The 23,236-nt window shown below is 42.6% G+C and overlaps 1 protein-coding gene across 2 annotated transcripts in view; it reads left to right on the forward strand.

Annotated features, from left to right (window-relative positions):
- Positions 1 to 23,236, forward strand: part of CMIP (c-Maf inducing protein) — a 172,485-nt gene that overhangs the window by 67,965 nt on the left and 81,284 nt on the right. For both annotated transcript variants that reach the window (XM_048816455.2, XM_048816456.2), the window contains exon 2: positions 21,131 to 21,256. In XM_048816455.2, the coding sequence (XP_048672412.1) occupies positions 21,131 to 21,256 (126 nt within the window). The remainder of the gene's footprint in view (positions 1 to 21,130; positions 21,257 to 23,236) is intronic.

Genomic DNA, 23,236 nt, shown 5'->3' on the forward strand with positions numbered 1-23,236 from the left:
TGGAAAACGTCATCTCCAGCTTGTCTTATTTGTATTTTTAATGGACAGACCTGGCTACCACACTTTTTTGTAGCTCATAAGCTTGACAAGCAGCTGTCATAATGTGCCTTGTAAATAGCTTTGTATGACATGTGCATGGCAGCTAGGAGATCCTGTTGCATAGGTGCCGACTCCGTGGGTGCTCTGGGGAAAAATTAGTGGGTGCTCTGCATCCACTGGCAGCCAAGCTCTCTTCACCTTCCACCCCAACTCCTCCTCCCGTGAGCACACTGCATCCCCGCTCCTCTGCCTACTTTCCAGTGCTTCCTGCCTGGCCGCCACCGAACAGCTGTTTGGCAGCGCTAGCATGCTCCAGGAGAGAGGGGGAGGAGCGGGAACATGGCATGCTCAGGGAAAAGGCAGGGCCAGGGTGGGGATTTGGGGAAGGAGTTGGAATAGGGACAGGGAGGAGGCAGAGTTGGGGTGGGGATTTTGGGGGAAGGGATTGGAATGGGGGCGGGGCTGGGGTGTGAAGAGGCGAGGTAGGGGCAGGGTCTCATGGAAGGGGTGGAGTGGGGGCGGGGCCAGGGGCAGAAGGGGCTCGAGCACCCACGGGAAAGAGGGGAAGTCGGTGCCTATGTCCTGTTGTGCTTAGAAGAACACTTCATAGTGAAGAAGACATGGCTGCCATGTTCGGGTTCTTGTAGCATGACTTCCCCAGCTAGAGAAACAGAATGGTTGTGACACTTAATTAAGATTCATAGAGCCTTAGGTTTTCAGGCCAGAAGGGACCATTATGATCACGTAGTCTGACCTGCAGGCCACAGGCCAGAAAACCACACTTAGGAACTTCTGTATCAAGCCCATAATTAAACTGCTTTCGGTTTTAGTTCCCCTCACACAAGTGATGTGTCAGTAACAAACTCTGGGCTTGATCTTCAAATAAATGATCCTATATCAATCAAGGGAGCTGCTTGTATGAAGAAGGTCTATATGCATGAATACATGCTGGCAGGATAGGCCCCAACAATTATCCTGTGGGCTCATTCCCATAGCCATTAATTACTGAAAGACCAATCCCTGCACATCTTGCTCACGTGAGTAAATCCTACTAAGGTCATTGAAAGTTTTGCCTGAGAAAGGACTGAACGAGCACTTCAGGATTTGGCCTCCGGTTTTAAAAATAAGCTACTTTGTTTGGGTCTAGCATTCTTTCAGGGGTTAACTTTTGTTGGTAAATGTGTCTCCTGTATATTGTACTATGTATATGCAGTGTGTGTAATATTATATATGTGCACATCTGTATATATAGATATTTGCTATTTATATACATTTATAGATAGGCAGTGGTGTATTTAATGAATGTTACATTACTTCTAGAATTATAGAAGCACACTTTGTTTCAAAAAGCGTTGTTAGAATTCAGCAAGATCAGCTGTACATCTGTTGCCATTGAGGCATTATTACTGCATCGTTGATTCTTATGAGGTCACGACAGCAGATGGGAACACTATGTTTCCCAGCTCCCTTTTGGTAGTCTCCTGGATGAATGAGATCCTGGAAATGAACGCACTGGGTGGAAATGTTAATAAAATTTAAACAATTGATGCACAACGGTGTAGGAGTATGCAAGATGACTACCTGTATCATTACTGTGAGAGAGCATGTAGAGAGACTGCACAGCTAGAGAGCTGAGATGAAGAGGAAGACCTAGCCAAGTGCCAGATATTCAAAGGTTTGCGGTTTTGCTGTTGCTGGACTTTCATGGTCATAGCCATGAGATTCAGATCTGTGCAAATGGGGTGGGTATGCAATTGCACCTTTGAAAATCTGACTTCCTTTAAGAAAGCTTTTTAATGCATAATTCCCACCTCACAAGAGTGATTGGAGCTATACTGTGAATTCCCTGTTCTCCAATTTGAAAGGGGGCTGGTAGCTGTATAGATATTAGAATTGCGACCAAACTAAAACTTGAGATCTGAGGTCTGAGTCTCATATCCCTATAATGAGCAGAATTGAAACTCTGCATCTGAACTTCAGACCTAGATCAGAATGTTTTGTCCCCAAATCAGAGTTCTAGCTCTGAGTGTCTCAAAACTTTGGGGGTTTGGAATCGGGATTGGAATCCAAACTCTCCCAAATGTTGGGGTGTTCGAACATCTGTCACGGGCTGAATCCAGGCTACAGACTTCGAATGTGGGCCTGTGCTTCTGCTCTACGCCCATTTATAATAAAAATTAGATTTCTTGTAAGAGAATGAGAAACTGTTTACAGTTCCCCAGGGATGATTTTTTTTGTACTTTTGGAAAGCCAAGCAAATGTCAGCCAGACCTCTCTCTCTCCAGGGTGGAGGGGAGAGAATTTCTGAAAGAGGGGAGCTTTATTATTGGAAGCTGTAAGTTTTTTCTCCAGTAATAACATTTTCACACATTTCCCCAAAACTCTTTAATGACCCTTGAAAAGGGCATGCCAATAACTTTGGTCTTTTTTGAAGAGATGGCATAGTTGCAGTTCATTATTTTCAGATGCTTTACAATAACTTGTTTGTTCCTATGTGAGAAAAGAACTGATAACCAATCTCTATATACAACTTTCCTCTGTAAATGTTACCCAGTATGTGCAGGTAGGAAAACAAAGCCAAAACATTCACAATGCTCACCTTTTCCTGTTGTTGCTGTCCTGATTACACTTCTGATTAAAGCAGATTTTTGTTTTGATTTTTGTTCTTCACAACTGCAAACATCGTAGTCCCATGAGAAGGTGTTAGTACTGGGGCAATACATAGCCAAGGTGATTAGAGAGGAGAGAGATGATATTTAAAAGCAAATTAATGAAAATCTCCTGTCTGATCATATTCAGTTTGAGTTGTATTTCTTGGATAAAACATTAGGCATGAGAATGTGAAAAATAAATCCTTCCACTGTTGAATACTGATGGCTACCTTTGTATACCGCTGCCCTCTGCTGGATCAAATCAGAACTGCTCATGTGTGTGTCATTGCCCTCTACTTCTTGGGTTACACATTTACTTTACTACTATTAGAAATTATGGCTCAAGTGGTAGGGGCCTGAGATTTTGGAGGAGAAGGACCTGAATTCTTCCATCCCCGATACCATTGTGATTCTAAGGAGCCATGTTGTACAGTGATATTTATGAATATCTTCAATATTAAAAAGAGGAGAGCAAGGAAAATCTCCCTGTTTATATGGTTTAGGTATAGCTGATGCAAGTAAAAATGGGCATAAGTCAGGATCCAGGTTCAGGTCTGGATTTTAAACACTTCCAAAACTTGGGCTGTTTGAATTGTGGGGCTGTGGTTTACATACAGAGAGAACCAAAAATGTTTTAATCCTTTTACAGGCCCTAATGATGACATGCAAATCTTGATTCAGCTCCAGAGTGTTTGAATTCAGTGTTCTGATGCAGCCCCATATTTGGGGGTTTTGGTACCCCCACACCTTCCCAAAGGAGATGCTGAGGCTGGCTTGGTGTTTCTGCTTTGTAGCCAAAGAAGTCACTGATGACAATTCAAGTTTCATTGCTCTTTATTGTGTTTCTGAGATCAAAGCTCTGAGAAGTTTCTCTCCTCTCTCCCTCCCTCCCTCCCTCCCTGCTTGAAAGGTTGTAACTGTGATATTTAAGGATTTGCAAAAATAGGCTGTTTCCTTCAGATGCAAAAAACATTCTTACCAAAGGAATCAAGCACTGACACACAGCTCACAGGAAGCCACTGGCTTCTCCGTGCCTTTGAATTGCAAACCAGAACATTACTGCAGAGGGTGGTCATGGTGCCTTCAACCTGATCATTGTGTGCAAACAGAGCAAGGGGCTTGTAATTATCACCAAAGATAAAACTTCCTCTAGGTTCATTTTTGAAAGACATGACATAAGTCTTTCAGCATGATGTATCCCTTAAACCCAGTGTGATCAGGCAGGTGACTGTTGAGCAGGTCAGGCTGACTCCAGCTTTTAATATTTATCACCAGAGGTCCGAGTATAAAGTGGATGAAATGGTCTGCTGCCTCTGTGGGAATTAAACAGAACTCTGGTTTTATATTACCACTGTTATTTAAGTGCCAACAGGCATAGGCGCTGACTCCGTGGGTGCTCCAGGGCTGGAGCACCCACGGGGAAAAAATAGTGGCTGCTCAGCACCCACCGGCAGCCCTGCAGATCAGCCCCTCCGCCTCCCCCCCCAGCCCCTCCCTGCCACCACGATCAGCTGTTCAGCCGCATGCAGGAGGCGCTGGGGAGGGAGGAGGAGTGGAGGAGGCGGGAGAGGGAGGAGGAGTTGGAGGCAGAAAGAGGCAGCGGAAGGGGTGGAGTGGTGGCGGTGGTGCCTAGTAATTGGAGGGCCCAGCTGGGAAGAAACATTTATTCATGCTGGTGTCTGAAGGGCTGTGCACCAGACTGAAAGAAAGAATAGGAAAGGGATTGAGGAAGGAAAAAGAAAGGTGGTAAAGGAAGGTGAGAGGGGCAGGTTCTAGCAGTGACAAGCAAATAATGTCAGTTCTTAAATGTAAATCTACAAAAAATTAAGCCTGAGAGTTTGAGGGACACCAGACCTTAAAACTCATGCTTCTGTCTGAAAATGCTTTCCCTGCTATTATTACACCAGCACCTAAAATGACTATTGGGGGGGAAAAAAAGGTTTTCCCTCCAATCTCTTTGCTGTTTTTTCCAGTTTGTTTACTTTGTACAACTAACTGCATTTTGTGTGTAGTTAATTTCATTGATTTTTTTCCCTTTGTAGTCAGTCATTTCCCACCAAGCCCCTTTTGTTTGTGTGGATCTTGAACCCAGCCACAGTGAAGGGGAAAACATGTTTATAGCATAGGAAAATAAGACTGCAGAATCACTGATTAGGAGGCATCTGGCCCTGTAACTACTTCTAACTAATATATTTTAAAAATTGACTAGTGGGTGGTGTCCCTTTGAAACTGCCACAGAAGTACTTCAGCATGCTCAGTGAAAAGTTGTGCAGTGAGTAGACCAAGCTGACAATGGCCTTGTTTACTATACTCTGGCTATCTGTATCTAGAAAAGAACAAAATATTTCCCCATATATGCTTGGCCACCAGTATGCTTTATGTGAATATCTGGTGTGCATGGCTATTCTGTTTTGATGATTGTTTTCAGTGATCAGACACACAATGATTGTGGAGAAGGTCAGACAAAGCCCCATCTCCATTGGTACTTAAATTCCCCCGTGTATTGCTTACCTTGCTGCAAAGTTTTGGATCATTGTTCCAGTTCCATTTCCATATCCATAGATAGCTAGAGCAACATGGAACATTTCTAGACTTTAGAGGCAGACATTTCTTCTTAAGGCATTCATCTTGGTCCGTCCTGTGAGCAAATGAAGATTCAGAGCCTGAGAGTGTGCAGCAACAGCTAACAGAAGTGCAGGCAGCCGCTCTTCTGGCATTGTGTTCCCGTGTCGCTGTCACCCCCCCCCCCCCCGCCCCCCTTCTAAATGGTAGGCTGTGCTCAGGGTCTTACCGGTTCCCACATTGCAGTCATGGGCGGGTGTGTGCTCTGCTGTTTTTCTTTGCCTTGATGGGAACTTGCAGTTCTGGCACATGGGCAACCAAACTTCATCCAGGTGTTGGGTCTCATCTCCTGGATGCTTTTTTTTTTAAAAAACAAACAAACTTATAATCAACCTAATAGTTCACTTGTTTTTGTTTCCAAATGTGTGGGTGTGTGCTTTAATTAACCAGCTTTGCTTATTTAATTTAGAAGCAACTTCCAAGATTTAAAAATACTTGGGGTGTGTGTAGTATATACATGGACAAGGATTTACTCAACGGTGGGCATGTTTTAACATACAGAAGTGCATTTTTCCTGTACTGTAAGGTGTACGGATTCGGTGATATACTGTGAATCTCAGCACATAGTAGAGGGATTTCTGGAGAGTGCTTGTGTCAAAATTTGATGTGTAATTCTAATATGTAGAGCCTCATGACAGAACTCCTCTGGGCGTCTGTGTACACTCTAATTATGTGTTAGTGCATAGGGTCTATAATCAGGTTTGGGACCCCATTGTGCTGCAGGGTCAATGACCACATAGCAACCCACTGTCCCTATCCCAGTGGATTTACAATCTTATTTTAAGTGTAGACCTAACAAGTGGAGTTAACAAACAAGAGGAGGGAGAAGGGTTAAACTGATAAAGTAATGTGTTTGTGTGGCTAACAATAGGACAGCTTGGTAAACCAGATTCAAATAAACAAAAGACTTCTTGAGGAAATTGGAGAGTTTGTGTTTTTGGAGTTGACCTAAATTCCCAGAAGGTGTGTTGTAATTTCTATAGAATTATTCTTCTGACTCAAAAGAACCACTGACGTATGAATGTCTGGTCATTACTGAGAGTGTGGTGTTTCTGGTTGTAGTTTCTCTAAAACAATATTGGTTATGATGGTGATATAACACCTTTCCCAAGCAGGTGTCTTTTTATTTTAATTTTATGAGATCTTTACCTTGGAAAAAACCTCATGCTTATAAATATTACATTAAAACTAACAAGTTTACCAAATGGGCATCTTTTGCATCAACTTGTAGTTCGCCATCCCTACAGCACAAACCATTATTGTTTTAGTTGAATTTCATTTTTCAGAAAATGAAGATAAAGAAGCATGTTTAGAAACCTGTGAAAATTCTTGTGTGCAGTAAAGAAGATTTAACAAAGCCAGCTTGGAATCTAATTGATACTCTGTGTCATCTCCATTGTGTCTGTACCAGTAAACTGACACATCTCTCATACTTGATTCACTTTCACACTGCAATTGCTATTCCTCACCCCACCCTCCATGGTGCAGGTATCACACATTTCATTTACCCTATATTTAAACAGCAACACTCCTTACAATCCAAACAAGTCAGTCATCATTAAACGAGAAGGAGGATCAGCACTGAAGGAGGTTATAGGTGGAGCCTGGAGAGTGTGAGGAGGGGTTGAGTAATTGCAATTTTACCAAAGACTTCCTGTTAAAAAAAAAGAATAAGTAGAGTGCTTTCCTTTGGAGTGGTGATGTGTTCTCTGTAATGCTGTGGAAGTGGTGAAAGTAAACCATTGACATAGCCATAGGAGCATGCATTAATTAAAATCCTCATGAGGAATACCAATATTGTATAATAAAAGATGAGACACTTGAAACAAAACACTGTGTCCTTCCCCTTATGTAATATCTCTCAAGTCAGGACTGGGGAGTTTATAATTCATCCAGTAGAAGGTTACACTGACAACTTGTTGGAAGCTCATGGCTTGCACCTAATTTACATGAAAGGGAATAGATTGTATTACTCCTCTTCTTTAATACAGAGGTTTGGCTCACAGAGACTACAGCTTCCAGTATGCAGTGCTCTATCTGGATTGAGATGAAACATTGAATCCTGGGAACTAGAGACTGTGTGGTCAGCCTTTGGGGTATTTGTTTAAGCAAAGAATGAGACATTTAAAGTGCAGCACATTTGTACTATGTTTAGCTGTCCTCGCTTGGCAGTGATTAAATCCCAGGTCTTGAAAACAAACAACATAAGAAACAAGCTGTGATGTGCTGTAAAGAAAACAGTGAGGGCTGCCAGAGATTGCTAAAGTCTGAGAGACAAATCAATAACTTCACAGGATGTGGGATCCTGGATGATTCAACATCTGCACAGCTTCAGTATTTGGTACCAGTGTACCTTTTCATGCTTGACTATATATGCAGAATGTATTAGAGCTGAGTTTGTGGGCTGAGTGCTGGCTGCATCTTCTCCCATACCATGCCATCTACGCTTGCACTTGGTACTTGACTTGCAAGGAGAAATCCCCTTGGAAATGCCAAAGTTCTCTCCTGGCATAGATAGATGGGGATCCTGTGTGAAAGACGCATAGCTGATCTATGCCAAGCAAGGGATGATAGTCCCAGCACCTTTCTAGGAATTGTTGCCACTGTCTGGAGATTTTTCTTTGGCAAAGGTGCCTATTTCTGGCTTTCCTGGTGTCCTTGAAAGAAAAGATACTATGCAACGACAAAAAGAAAAGGAGTACTTGTGGCACCTTAGAGACTAACCAATTTATTTGAGCATGAGCTTTCGTGAGCTACACTAAAACAATGGTTTCTCAATTGTTAGAGCTGTTAAAAAAAATTAAATAGAGATGTGTGCTGGTCTTTTTATTTCATAGCAAAGTAATCTGTATATGTTTATATGGCCTGGTCTCTGGTGCTTAAGAGATTTTCTTCCTGTGTGCCAGCTTCATATTTGAGACTAGGTGATGTTCTTCTGTTAGCAGGTCCCAGATGTGAGCTCTAGGAGATACCCTTAGCAAAGAAGCCACTGCAGGGCTTCTGTTAAGTGCATGTAACGGTGGGTTATCTTGCTGGCTTTTGAGATGACTCACATGTCTTTCACACAGCAACATTGTTTTTGCCCAAAAAAAGTTTTGAGACTGCATGGCTTGCCTAACAACAGAAGTTGTACTTATGTGTTCTTGGACTTTAAAGCATCTATCCATTACGGTCTGGTTTTGGCTGAAATGAGGAGCTTTGGAGTAATTTCCTAACATAAAGCACTCCATTGGTATGGTGTTGGCGGACCTGTAACGGATGTGTGCTGTGACAGTGCAATTGTTGGAGATTTTCCTTAGCTGGCAGTAGTAGTAATTCCCTTATCTTTTGTTTTGGCTGAGCCATAAAAGAGTCAGTATATTACAGGTTAGCTGAACCAGTGCTGCTGCAGTGGTTGTTGAGGTTTCCTATCCATACTGGGGAGAAATCATAGTAGACGTCCTCAGTTCATATGGTGCTGAGCTAAACATCTAGTCTCTGGCCCTAAAACCAGTTTAGAAGAGCCTGGGGTGATAATTGTTTTTGCGAGTACCACATCTTTCAGCCAATACTTTGTTGCCGTGCATTTTAGTTTAGCTTTAGACGATACCTCGGGGTCGGTGCACAATGGAACGTCCTCGAGTGTAGTGCTTGCTTGCCTCGCTAGTCTGCCAGTACTTGAGTTTGATGCATTTCATGGCACAGTGCAAGGCCAGTCTGTTCACTAAGTGTTGGCTTGAAGATAATTGAAAACGGAGGGCAGCCTTGACTCAGTGGTTTGCGGATGGAGTGTTTTCTGTCACATCGTTGTTGCTATGGAAATTTAGCTAGAGGTTTGGGTGCTTGTCTATTGATGCTGCCTATTGAGGGCAGAGTTGTGTGATTTTTTTAAAATGTGCATATATACAATTTAATTATTTTATAAATGTGTGCATGTGCCCAGCGGCTTCTGCAACGAGTGCTTGTTGTTGCTGTTACTGTTATTTATTATTGCTGTTCTGAAAGGGCACACAATATGCTTGCAATTTCTCTGTCCAAAGTAGCTTTCAATCCAAGAAGACAGGCAACATAGGAAGGGAGAGGGGGACAATCAAAATACATAGATTTGTTTTCTATACTTTATATACGGTTTGTGTTGATGTTGTTGTTAAATGCACATCAGCCTCTACTCGGTTGTCCCTCAGGCTTTCTGTTAGTTGTTGGCCATCTTCTTCTTGTTTTTTTAATTAGTTGTTTTGTAATAGCACCTGGAGGCCTCAACTGAGATAGGGGCCCCATTGTGCTAGTTGCTCTACATACCCATAGTACGAAACAGTCCTTTCCTTGAAGAATTTAACATCCTATTAGACACGACAAAGGATGGGAGGGGGAAAATAGTAATCACAAAATGTATAGCAATATGGGTATTAATAGCTAAGCTACACAAATTAGGATAAATGGTTGCCCGTGTTAAGAAAACAGTAAGATAATTTAAGTGGTAAGAAGGATGGACTTGTAGTTAAATCACACACGTCTAGGATACGGCAAACTTTGTGTGACCGTGGGCAGGCCATTTAGGGCATGATCCTCAGAAGTACTGAGCCCCCGCAATTGATGCGGAGTAATCTTTCTGTTGCTCATTTTCTTCATTGGTACATGGGGGATAGTCATTCACATGGGTGTTGTGAGACTAATGGTTTGGAATTTTTAAACCGTGGGTCACCAAATGAAATTAATAGGCAGCAGGTTTAAAATAAATGAAAGGAAGTACTTCTTTGCACAATGCATAGTCAGTATGTGGAACTTATTGCCAGGGGATGTTGTGAAGGCCAAAAGTATAACTAGGTTCAAAAAATAATGCAACCCCATGCATGTGTCCCTAAGCCAGATGCTGGGACTGAACGATGGGATGGATCACTCAATAATTGCTTTCTTCTGTTCATTCCCTCTGAAGTACCTGGCACCAGCCCAGTTAGTGGGCTAGATGGACCATTGATCTGTCCCAGTATGGCTGTTCTATCTCTGGTATCTCCCTGTTGTGAGATTACTGGTTGGAGTTTGTAAAGTGTTTTGGGATCCTTCGGTGGAAGATGCTCTATAATTACGAAGTATTTTACATTAAAGGCTTGACTATCCACTCTCTGTAGGAAGAAACTCCTTGTGGCTGAGCAGTCCCTATATGTCTGTCATATGGCTCACAGCTTTCTGCGAGCTGCTGAATGACGTTCACTCGCATTGACATCCATGAGAGTTGAAGGATCAGGTGCTTGGAGAACAAAGCTTTCCACCTGGGCTTGGCCTGTGTTAGAAAACCTTGCCACGTATAACAGCTTGTGCCAAGTGTGGCTCCCTCCCCTTCCCACTTCTCTCCGCTGATGGTCATCCTGTAGTGTGCACTGAATCAATAGAGTTCAACAGACTTAGTTGCAAAATGTGATCAAGTCCCTAATTCTATGAGGGGTCAGCTCTCCTTCATACACCACGTGTTGCACATGGATGGCTCCTCCCACATCAGCAGAGTGGCTGTTTTCAACACTTGTTGGCAGTAGCACGATACATAGAGGGACAACTTACCAGCATACATGCAGAGTGTGCTTTTCAAATGCCAGCCCATCAGTCCATAATCGTTCAATACATTAAAGATCCCCCTGATGTCACTTTGTCACATTAACCCTCCTCCCAAAGCAGGAAATTGACTTCTTATGAGCTGCTCAGGCAGAGTATTCTTGTTGGTGGCTGTGCATCATCAAAAGCCATTAAGATACACCTCTCATCTTACTGTCTGAAAGTCAAATAATTCTATGGATAAAATAAAAACAGCGTGCTCTCACTGGTTCCTCAACTGGGTTTGACAATGAAAGAAATAACTCCCCTCCCCTATTAAGAAAGTGCATACATGGATTTTATAACATTGGTTTTTAAGCAACCCATTAACAGATTTTTTTTTTCTGCCAACTTGACTCCTCTCTCACAGCACATTTCCTGTAAAATGACTTTATTTTTTCCCCCTTTTGAGGGTGAATTTCTAAGAGAGAATTGTTCATATCCAGATCATTGCTTTCACATAGATGCAAGGTGATGGTGTAAGTCTGAGTGTCAGCTCGTGCTGCTGTTAGCTGCTTATGAAATATGATTAATAGAAGCATTTATATTCATTCAACATGTGAAGCAATTTGCATTTATTTTTTCTCAAGATTTTTTTTCTCCCATCCTCTTTCTTCTCTTCTCTCTCCCCCTCACCCCCGTGTTGTTGCTCTGATGACTCAGACATTGGAGAGATTATTTCATGTTGAGGCGGAGACTAGCTTTTCTTGTCAATTGTGTGACAGACAGTTTTGTTCTCTCCATCGCGTGTGGCTGCATGGGATTGGTACATCAAACGCATTGCAAATTATGAAAGTACTTTGTGCGCGGTCTACTATCATCCACGTTTTTGGTTTGTTAAATGACAGTGTTACCTGGGATTGCAGGCTGTCACATTAAAATGTATCCTTAAATATTTGGAGAAAAAGTGGAGTTGCACCTGATCTGCTGCCGAGCTAAACTTCAGATGAATTTCTGGCCCTGATTTTCGGCTTGTATAAATCAATGTAGTTCCACTACAGTCTTTTGGAGCTCTGCGGATTGACACCAACTAAGGATCTGGGCCTTTGCTTAATTAAATCACATAGTAAATCAGATTGTAAACTAGCTCCTTGGGGAAGACACCATCTTTATGTTCTGTGCTTTTGTACAGCACCTAGCACACTGGGATCCTGGTCCATGACTAGGGCTCCTTGTTGCTACAGTAACACAAATAATAACTAATTTTTGTTGGAATCAACCTATACTGCATTGAACATGGGACATGTGTGTTTCCCTATGTATAGATAAATGTGGTAGAATTCCCTGTTGTTGTTCATTAGCATTCCCTAGGTTACAGCATGTGTGTGCATAATGTACGATACATGGAGCCAGCTCCTCAGCTAGTGTAAACTGTATAGCTGCATTGAAGATCTAGCCCACTGTGATCAAATTGATAGTGTTACTCTTTCTCCTAGGCATAAAAAAAAAAAGTTAATGACCAAAGCAAACCCAGAGGCATACAGGAAAATGCAGCTTCTGTTGATGGCATTTAGCTTTACCTCAATTAATGACACGGTGCCATCCCTCTACAAGAATAGCCCCATCTTTGAAACACAGACCCTTTCATGTGCTCCTCAGCTCACGTTTCCCTGGCTCCGGTGCATCTCATCCAGAACCAAAGAGCTCTCCTTGGTTTCCCTTGCTGTGGAGCTGTGTGATAAGACTTTTTGCTTAACAATCCAACTAGGAAAGGACTTGCTGTACTGCAGCAGATCCCATGATTCACCTAATGAAGAATCCTGGCACTAGATCAGGGGTTCTCAAACTGTGGTTCAGGACCCCAAAGTGGGTTGTGACCCCCATTTAAATGGGGTTGCTGAGGCTCATGTTGGCCCTGGCCCCAGCAAGTCTGAAGCTGAAGCCCCACCGCCCAGGGCTAAGGTTCTATGCCCCTGCCCAGGGCAGAAGCTCTTGGGCTTCAGCTTTGGCCCCCCCTTTCTACCCAGGGCAGCAGGGCTCAGGCAGGCTCAGTCTTTGTTCCTCCCCTCCTGGGGTCAAGTAGTAATTTTTGTTGTCAGAACGGGAGGGGGCATGATGCTATGAAGTTTGAGAACTGCTGCCCTTGATCCAAATGTGGTTGGGCTTCAGAGGAAAACCTAAAACTCTCATTCTCCATGTCATTGCACGCTAATGTTACCGTGGAGGTGTGTGTATAGTCCTGCTACTAGACTTTGTGTCTTATCATATTAATCTTCATGAGATTAACATTGACTTCCACCTGTTTATGACAAATGAATAACCATACATTTCTTCCATATCAAGAATTAGCCAAATTGTATTGAGTTGGATATCATGACCTCACATTGTCAATAGGTGCACTTGATAAATGTCTTCCTGTCGCTTATATTTGGCCAGATCAGATGTTAATTCCTCTGGATTTTGTAGGGACAAGGGGCAGTTTCTAATATGCTGTTTCTTTTCTTGAGCCATAGATGTATTCATGTATTGTCAGAGATTCTTCATGCTGGCTGCCATTGTCAGCAATTCCTTAGTCCATGACCCTGTAAGGTGTAATTGAGCACCCTCACCTCCACTCCAGTTGGAGGTGAGGGCAATCAGCATTTCCCAGGAGGTGGTGTGCACTTTACCAGATTGGGCACTAATACAGATACGGACAGCTATACATAATAGGGCATATTCATCATCCTGAACTGCATGCATTTAAATGCCTTGCTAACAAGAACAGCCAAATGAGACCTAGACATCTGATGGTGATGGAGAGTGTGTTAGAATACCATGTTTTTCCACCAAGGGTATCTCCCTGGGAAAGTCATAGGATAGTTTAGGGTTACCTATCATACTCCCCTAGTACATATGTACATCTGTCTGTCACATCTCATGTGAATGATTCCCTCTCTTTGTATGGTGCATCTGTTCTAGACGGTCTCTTGCCGAAGTGGTGCTCTTGAAGATTTAGTACATTATTGTGTGTAAATGCATACAAGCCTCATTTTAACAGTGGACATCATGTTTATTCTTTCCTTTTTAGTCAATTTCCTATGGAAACAAGTGTGCAGATTTTTGTTTTATTGTATAGGCTGCTGCTGCTTCCCAGAAAAGCTGAAGGAAGGCTGACTTTAAATTTGGGTCTGAAAGTTTCTTCAATTTTATGAGCATTTAATCCTTTGAGTTTATGATTTACTGTGTCTTCTGGTATCTGGTTGTCCTGGATCAGAAAAGTCACTTGGCTTCAAAGCTTTATGGTTTATCAATCTTTATGAAACGGAACGAAATGCAACATTTTTTTTCTTTAAAGGACAAAAATTCTCGGTTCCTCTTACACTGAAGGGAAAGGTATGTATGTCTTGTGGGGAGAATGGGTTTCACAAAAGCTAATGTAAATGGAAATGTTTCCATGATTTAACTTTAATTTAAATAAAAAGCCTTTTCATAGAATCATAGAATATCAGGGTTGGAAGAGACCTCAGGCGGTCACCTAGTCCAACCCATTGCTCAAAGCAGGACCAATATCAACTAAATCATCCCAGCCAGGGCTTTGTCAAGCCGGGCCTTAAAAACCTCTAAGGATGGAGATTCCACCACCTCCCTAGGTAACCCATTCCAGTGTTTTACCACCCTCCTTGTGAAATAGTGTTTTCTAATATCCAACCTAGACCTCCCCCACTTCAACTTGAGACCATTGCTCCTTGTTCTGTCATCTGCCAGCACTGAGATCAGCCCAGCTCCATCCTCTTTGGAACCCCCCTTCAGGTAGTTGAAGGTTGCTATCAAATGCCCCTTCACTCTTTTCTTCTGCAGACTAAACAAGCCCGGTTCCCTCAGCCTCTCCTCATAAGTCAAGTGCTGCAGCCCCCTGATCATTTTCATTGCCCTCCGCTGGACTCTCCAATTTGTCCACATCCTTTCTATAGTGTGGGGCCCAAAACTGGATGCAGTACTCGAGATATGGCCTCACCAGTGCTGAATACAGGGGAATAATCTCTTCCTTCGATCTGTTGGCAGTGCTCCTACTAATGCAGCCCAATATGCCGTTAGCCTTCTTGGCAACAAGGGCACACTGCTGACTCGCATCCAGCTTCTCATCCACTGTAATCCCCAGATCCTCTGCACTTGTCCTTGTTGAACCTCATCAGATTTGTTTTGGCCCAATCCTCCAATTTGTTCGGGTCACTCTGGACTCTCCCTACCCTCCAGTGTATCTACCTCTCCCCCAAGCTTAGTGTCATCCGCAAACTTGCTGAGGGTGCAATCTATCCCATCGTCTAGATCATTAATAAAGATGCTGAACAAAACTGGCCCCAGGACCAACCCCTGGGGCACTCCGCTTGATACCGGCTGCCAACTAGACATTGAGCTGTTGATCACTACCCATTGAGCCCGACAATCTAGCCAGCCCTCTATCCACCTTTAAAAATTCCCTGCCATGTTGCAGACCAAAAACAACAGCAAAGAGCTTGTCAACTGTACATAAACATGAAACTGACTAACCTAGTTTCCTTGTCGAAGCCGAGTGAAATGTAAAAATGAAAACATTTGCATAAACAATAAAAAATAAATTAGATTTTAAATTGTTTTTCTTGATAGAAGGCTAAATTTTGCTCAGTCCCATGAAGGTGCATTCAAAGAAGCCTTTGCTCCCAAGTGTAAGGGATAGGCACAGTATAGTTCTTGGGCTTCCCAGTGTGGTGCTGGCTACTCCAAAGTGGTAAAGGCCCCCTGCACTGACCAGCCAGGCTGGCACTGCCTGGGACAAAATGAAGGCTTTGCTCCTGAAAAGGACGGTGTAGTGTCGTGATGGAGCTCCCTAGAGCTCTGGGAAGTGCTGTGTGGGACTCAGGCACGGTACCCTCCCAGAGCTCCTGCTGGTGTCATGCGCCTCTCCACAGCCCCTAGTGTGAAATGTGGCCATGGGTATGTAACAGGATCTAAAAACACCATTTCAAGGGTCTTTGTGCAGTACGGCTGCAGTTACAATTGCAAAACAGAGTTAAAATGTTCAGATGTGGTATTTTGGAGGATATATTGGGTGTCTGGGGCTTGAAATATGTCAAATCGAAGAGAGATTTCCCATGCTGCAAAGATGGCTTTACGTCATTAAAATGGAAGGCATTTCAAAATTCCCATTTATATTTATGTAAATTTCCTTATCAGGGTTGTGCCGTGGAAGCACAACCGTGACAGATATTGCAACCACTTGCGGTGTCTTTTGGGGACCATATTGTATTTTATGTTTAAAGCATGAAAACCTCTCAAAGCCTTTATGATGAGATGGGCCAGACAGTACAAGCTGTAGAATATTCATAGCCATTTGTATCCGTACAGGTGATGTGTATTTGTGTGTTGCTGGCTCACTCGGGTGGGTGGGTGGTGGTTCCTGTGAAATCTGGAATCACTCGGGGGTGATTAATGCACAATCCCAATGCTGGCTATGAAGATTTCCAGCCTTTGAAGCTAGGTAGAGAGGAAGGGACGGTTTTTACCTGTTTTCTGGAGGCTGGGGGACAAACCAGGGCTTTTGGTATAAAAGATTGAGTTTAAACAAACCCAGAGCCTTCCTTTCGATACAGCAGACACAGGACTTGGTGTCGTAGGGCAGTGCCAACCTTTGCAGAAGGGAAAGACTTTGGCCTACCAGACTCTCCATGTTGGAGATAGGCGTTTCCTGATTTAGTGAGCATTTAATTCCTTTTATTGTTTTGTGTATGTTTTCTTGGTGATGCTTTTGCTCTCAGAATAAATGTACTTTGCTTTGGAACAGCTGTGCAGTCACTGGTAACACCCTGTCATTGTCCTGGGAGAAGAAAAGGAGTACTTGTGGCACCTTAGAGACTAACCAATTTATTTGAGCATAAGCTTTCGTGAGCTACAGCTCACTTCATCAGATGCATACTGTGGAAAGTATAGAAGATCTTTTTATACACATCTTTTTATATGTCGCTTTGTGTGTATAAAAAGATCTTCTATACTTTCCACAGTATGCATCTGATGAAGTGAGCTGTAGCTCACGAAAGCTTATGCTCAAATAAATTGGTTAGTCTCTAAGGTGCCACAAGTACTCCTTTTCTTTTTGCGGATACAGACTAACATGGCTGTTACTCTGAAACCTGTCCTGGGAGAGAAAGCAAAGCGCAGGTGCTGGGTGCTAGGCTGACTGGCTTGCTGAGGATATCACAGTGTAAGGCAGGGAGCTGTGTAGCCTTAAAACCCTGGTCAGAAGGGAGTGAGACCTGGGTCCCTATTGAGAGATAGATAGAGGCCTGAGACCTGAGTGGCCACAGGCGGGGAGGGGAGATACAGGTGCAGTTACCCTTGAAACTGTGACAAAATCCAGTCCATTCTCTGTGATGGAAGATTTGAAACCGTGTTGAAGTACATTTGTGGGGGGAGAGCGGAAAAGGAGCAGGGGGAGGCAGAAGTGATATTTAAACGGTATATAAATTAGCCCTTAAGGTAAAAAATACTCTGGCTATGGGAGAATAAAACAAAATAGAAATATCTATTAATGACTAATGGTTTTGTTTTGATCCTTTAATAAGAAGGCTGGGTTGTACATTATCTTACTCTTTCTAAATGTGTTGGTTAATGAATATCAGCTGATGTTCAGTCTTTGAGATGAGATTTACTTGTTGAAAGATTCCAGAGCTGTGATTGAACTGGGTCAGTTCTCTTTGTGACAGTTTAAAAAGGCAGTTACGGGAAAAGCTTTGGGGAAAAATCTTTGTCTCAAGATTAGTGTCTGTGGGGTTCTGGGCACTCTGAACTCCCGTTTGAAGGGAATGGGAGCTCAGGGCACTCAGCACCACACAGGGTGGGTGCCCTAGAGAACAATTTGCATTGCTCCTGCCCTATTCATTTGATATTTACTGCTGCTGGTGCTGGATTCCCCCTGCCCCGCCATTCTTTGAAAGCGTGTTGTTGAAAACTTTTGTCTCCTGAGCCTAATAGACCCTGCTCATGCTGTTTTTCATATTTTCCCTGAGTGTCATAGTCTTGATCTCTAAAGGGTCTTGGGCTTTTGCTTTCCTGTGAGAACAAGATAATTACTCTCCAGTAGGCAACGTCTGACGTACAGTTTCAGCAAAAACCACTGGGACGCCAGTCACTAGCATGGAACAATATTGTGGGTAAATGAATAAACAGAAGTTTATCATACTTCCTGCACAACAAACTTTTGTTAAAGAGACAGTGAACATGTTTCATCACTAGAGTTGTATAAAATTTACACTTCCACAACAGGCATTATTCAGAACATTTTTTTAAGAGGGTTTTTTTTTTTAAGCTGCACTCCTATTTTTTTTTTTTCTTGCTAAAAAGACAGCTGATGGTTTTGTCGTAGTAATCTTGTATTATAGGGGCATTTACTGCATTTTGGCAGACATTTTATAAGGGGCTTCTGTATACTTTTAAAGAGTGAAAGTGAGTATGATTTTTCATACACAACGCCCACTTACCTTATGGAAGGAAGTAGTGCAGCTAAAAAGTAGCTACATTCCAAAAGGAATTTGCTTATTTCACACTCACCCACAAGATCCTCTGTTGTGATTGTTAGAGCTGCTCCTGTTTGCCCCAGAGGTAGTCGTAGTTTTGACAGGATTTTTTTTCTTTTTTTTTCATTTTCTTTATAGCCTATTGCAAGACTGTTGATTAACATAATTTAAACTAGGGGGGAGTAATATATTCAGAACATGTAAATTAGACGTAAACCAGAAATACTGAGAAAATAAGACATAATTAAGAATAATAAACACCTATTGTTTATTGCAAGCAGGGCTCAGTCTAAGGGCCGGTCATAGTCATAGCAGAATAGTTACTGTACTAGCTACGCTGGGCAATTTCTCCATCTATATGAGCCCTGAGTGCAGCCACTGGAGTGTCTCAGGATTGCTGTGTAGCACTGGATTAACTCAAATAATTGTGTGTGTGTGTGTACGTACACATCTGTATCTCTGAATGTATGTGTGTACCTACTTTGTGTGTGTGTATAGGATTAAACGTGTTTGTTTATATATGTGAAAATAATAAAATGTCAACTATTTAGAATATATCCTAGTAGTATTTGTACTGTCTGCTCTAATACCTCAGATTGGTGAGGGAGGTTAAAAAAGAAGCTTCGTATTTAACTTTTAGTTTCCTCACTGTTGATTCATATCACACATTTAACTGTAGCATGTTGTTTTTTTGTTTGTTTTAATTGTGACTCTCACTTGTAATCAGGCAGTGGCAACCTCTTCAGGAAACTGACCTCTAAATGTAGCAGCTGTAAGCAGTTGGGGGGGCTGCCTTTGATTATCAGGGCTAGTCTACACTGGCAGTGTTAAAGGGCTGCCGCGGCCGTGCTTTAACGTGGCTTGTGTAGTCGCGGCAGAGCGCTGGGAGAGAGCTCTCCCGGCGCTCTAAAACACCCACCTCCACGAGGGGCGTGGCTCCCAGCGCTGGGAGCACGGTCTACCCTGGCGCTTTACCGCGCTGAAACTTGCTGCGCTCAGCGGGGTGTTTTTTCACACCCCTGAGCGAGAAAGTGGCAGCACTGTAAAGTGTCAGTGTTGACAAGCCCTAAATCTTGAAGTTGTTGGTTGAGTGAGTATCCACCGCTCTCTGCCAGGTGCGTAGAAGACACCTTTGGAGCCCAAAGACCCATTGATAGAGTCAGTGTTCTAGATCTGATAATGAACTTGGTCAGCTTTGTAAGCAGAAGGCAGAACAAAAACCAACACAATACATTTAGGTTTGGAAGAATTTTTCTTCATAATTTTGGCAGATAATATCGATGTTTATTTTAAAGCATTTTTTCCCTATTTTTATGGATTTAAATTTTCACCGTTGTTGGAAATTATGGAGGAGAATGGTTGGGGGAGGGTGGTGTCAGAAATAATTAATTACGTAGATGTTGAGATTCAAATAAAACACAAATTGTCAAAATATTAAATGTAAATATCCTTAAAACAAACTCTGTTAAGTTCTCAGGCAAAGAAAGAAATGTTGCTTATGTGTAAATTTCGATGATCATCGATCGAAATATTTTTTCATCGGGTTTGTGAGAGTACAGTGGAATTTGTTTACCGGTGTTCCATTAATACAAATCTAATCTTTCCCAGCTTAACTATATTACACTCCTATTTTGTCAGTACAATCCAAGTATCTTCCTCCTACAGACACACCCATGCATATCTCAACTCAAATCCTGCTCAGTATTGAGCTCACAAATTCATTTAACCAATCCAAGTCAACACATTTTGTACAGGATTTGTCTACACAGCAGCTGGGAAGATGCTTCCCAGCGCAGTTAAACTAACAAGCTCAGCTCTGCTTAAGCTAGTATGCTAAAAATAATAACATGACTGTGGCAGCATGGGCAGCGGCTTGGGTTAGTGGCCCAAGTACAGTCCCACCCACCTCCTGGGTACATGTTCTGGCAGCTAGCCTGTGCCACCACACTGCTATGTTGAAGGCACTGGTTTGAGCAAAGCTAGCGCGCCTCTAGGAACCCTGCTTCTGCTGCAGTGTAGACAGGCGTGATCAACAACTGTAGCCTCCTCCCCAGGCTTGATTAATAACCTCAGTTGTTTCCTGGTTTTGTCTACTCCTTTGTGACTTTAACACTCCCATACATGCGAGGGATGGACTGATAACTCTGTAGAACTTCTCACAAGCTTCTGACCACGTGCTTTCTCTGCACTTTATTCCTGACTCCAGACACAGCAAGGGGTCAGAGTAACAGCCGTGTTAGTCTGTATTCGCAAAAAGAAAAGGAGTACTTGTGGCACCTTAGAGACTAACAATTTAATTGAGCATAAGCTTTTGTGAGCTACAGCTCACTTCATCGGATGCATAAAGTGAGCTGTAGCTCACGAAAGCTTATGCTCAAATAAATTGGTTAGTCTCTAAGGTGCCACAAGTACTCCTTTTCTTTTAGCAAGGGGTCGGTTCAGGTTCTCTCCTCATTAAACTTCCAGTTCCACCAAGTTGTTCAGTGTTTGCGTGACAGGGTCAGGTGGAGCGAATGTGAGGTCACGCACAATTTCACGTGTGACCTCCCCAGGATTTGGGCCTGATGTTCCAGAGGGGAATGGCTAATGGTGTGTACTCCCCGGCTGCCCATCACCCACTCCTTAGGGGCTCAGAACATCAAAGGCAACCAGACGCTATACAGCTATTCCCAGCACCAAATACGATGGGATCAGTTTCTGGGGCGTAAAGCATTTGAATCCATGTTGTGAAACTTTTTATGAGTAAGTAAATGCTTATTCTTTCTTTCTCTGTTTCTTTTCTTGCAGCCCACTGGGTATATGGAAAACTCAGTTTCCTACAGTGCTATTGAAGACGTTCAGCTACTCTCCTGGGAGAATGCCCCTAAGTACTGTTTACAGCTCACAATCCCTGGGGGTACAGTCTTACTGCAGGTACAGTAAACATGAAAGAACAACTCTCTATTAATCACTTGATCCTTGTTGGCTAAGTCTGAGATGTTAGCCCTGATTAGCCAGGCTGACACTGGGCAGATAATTCACTGTGGTCAAGTTGGTTACTTACCAACAGATTTGTGTGAGGTGACACATTCAAAGCCATTCGAGATTGTTTGGGTTGTTGTGCCTACTATGTTTGCTTTTTTTAAAGTGATAGTGAAGAATGGGAATTGTTGGGCCAAGATGACTTAAACTTGCAGCAGATTTTATAAACAGGACAGCGCTTTGTGGGAGAATTCATAGATTTTTGAGGCCCAAAGGGTCCAATATAATCTAGTCTGACAACCTGAATAACACAGACTATAGAATTTCACTCTGTAATTCCTGGCCAAGAGCACAGAACTTCCAGTGAAATTTAAATAATATCTTTTATAAAAACATCCACTCTTAATGTAAAGACTTCAGGTGAGATTGAATGCCATTAGATTTTAGAGAAAAAAGCACCTTAGAAGGTTCAACTAATCAGATGGCTCAGTTGTCTGAACTTTCAAGTATCTGTTTGGAAATGTATAATTCCATTACCACCCTGTGGGTAGGTGACCGGGGGTGATGTGGGGCAGAAATGTTTATGTAGTTCTTTAAAATGCTAGGATTTATTTAAAAACAGCCAGCCCTCAAGGACACCTCAACTGCGTGTCTTACTTACTCTTAGAACTTGCTCATAACATTCTCAGTTTGAAGAAGCAAGTTGGTCACTCCCACACACCACATGATGGAGCAGAAAAAAGAGATTGTGGAGGACAGACACTAATAGACATTTGATAGACATGCATTTCAGATGAGATCTCCAAGAGCTTCAGGGAAACTGCATGGTTCAGTAGATATGGCCCTGACTTTGGAGTCAGGGGACCTAGTTTCTTTTCAGAGTTTGGCGACTGACGTGCCGTGTAACTCTGGGTGGGACACGTCCTGAACAGCTGTGTCAGTGGGTGTTCAGCACGTCTGAAAAACAAGCCATTGATCTCTGTGTTTTAGTTCTCCCACCTTGAAATTGGGACTAGGGATGCTCACTTTTTTTTTTAAGCGCTTTGAGATCTCTGGATGAAATGTCTAATGATAAGTGCTATTCATATGAGGATAGTGTCCTTGGGCACGTTTCCCTATGTCTGATTGTTGTGTAACATTCTAATTACCATCACCAGCTGTTTTACAGCTGTGCTGTGGTGTTATATAGTAGATAGTTTCCTGTATTCAGTCCTCCTTAAGCCCTGTTTCTAAACAGAAGGCACCACCTTTATTTCCTTTATTTTTACATTATCCCACACTTCCTCCTGTGTTTGTAAGGTTTTGTAGGATTTCTAAGGTCATTGCAAGTTTAGCTGAGAGCAGAGTGCTCCGCCACATTCCTGAGTTTTGAAACTGCTGTTGATCAAGAAAAGAAAGCTAACTGAAAATCCAACTGTATATGTACTTAAAAAAAAAAAAATCTTTCAGCAATCATAATTTCAAAACTGCTGACCCTGTTTTCTTCAGATCTCAGTGGTGACTGCAGAATAGATCAAGTTTCAATAATATCTGTTTAGCTGTTGACTCTTACGTGTGCATTGTTTCTTCTGACTGGAATATGTGGACGAGAACGCGTGTTTCACGGATAGAATTCAGAAATGGCTGAGTGATTTCAGCAGAAACTGTGGAGGTAAAAAAAATTGAGTATCTTTGAAATGGAGATAACTCATAAAAAATTGCAGCTCCAAAGGAAATTGTTCTGGTGAAAATGTGAGTAACTGCAGAAGGGTGACTCTAATGGAAGTTGCATTTCTCTCTTTACTATATCACAGTGGCTCCGGAAGCAGTTCAGTAATATATATGAAGATATGAACAGTGCTGCACTGGCAGAACTTGATACCTCTTCTGATTGTGTACTTGTGGCCCTGCTGCTGATCAGCTGTCCATCAGAACCACGAAAGATGATAGATA

Source organism: Caretta caretta, chromosome 12 (assembly GCF_965140235.1).
Source record: "Caretta caretta isolate rCarCar2 chromosome 12, rCarCar1.hap1, whole genome shotgun sequence".
In the NCBI taxonomy this organism is placed as follows: Eukaryota; Metazoa; Chordata; order Testudines; family Cheloniidae; genus Caretta; species Caretta caretta.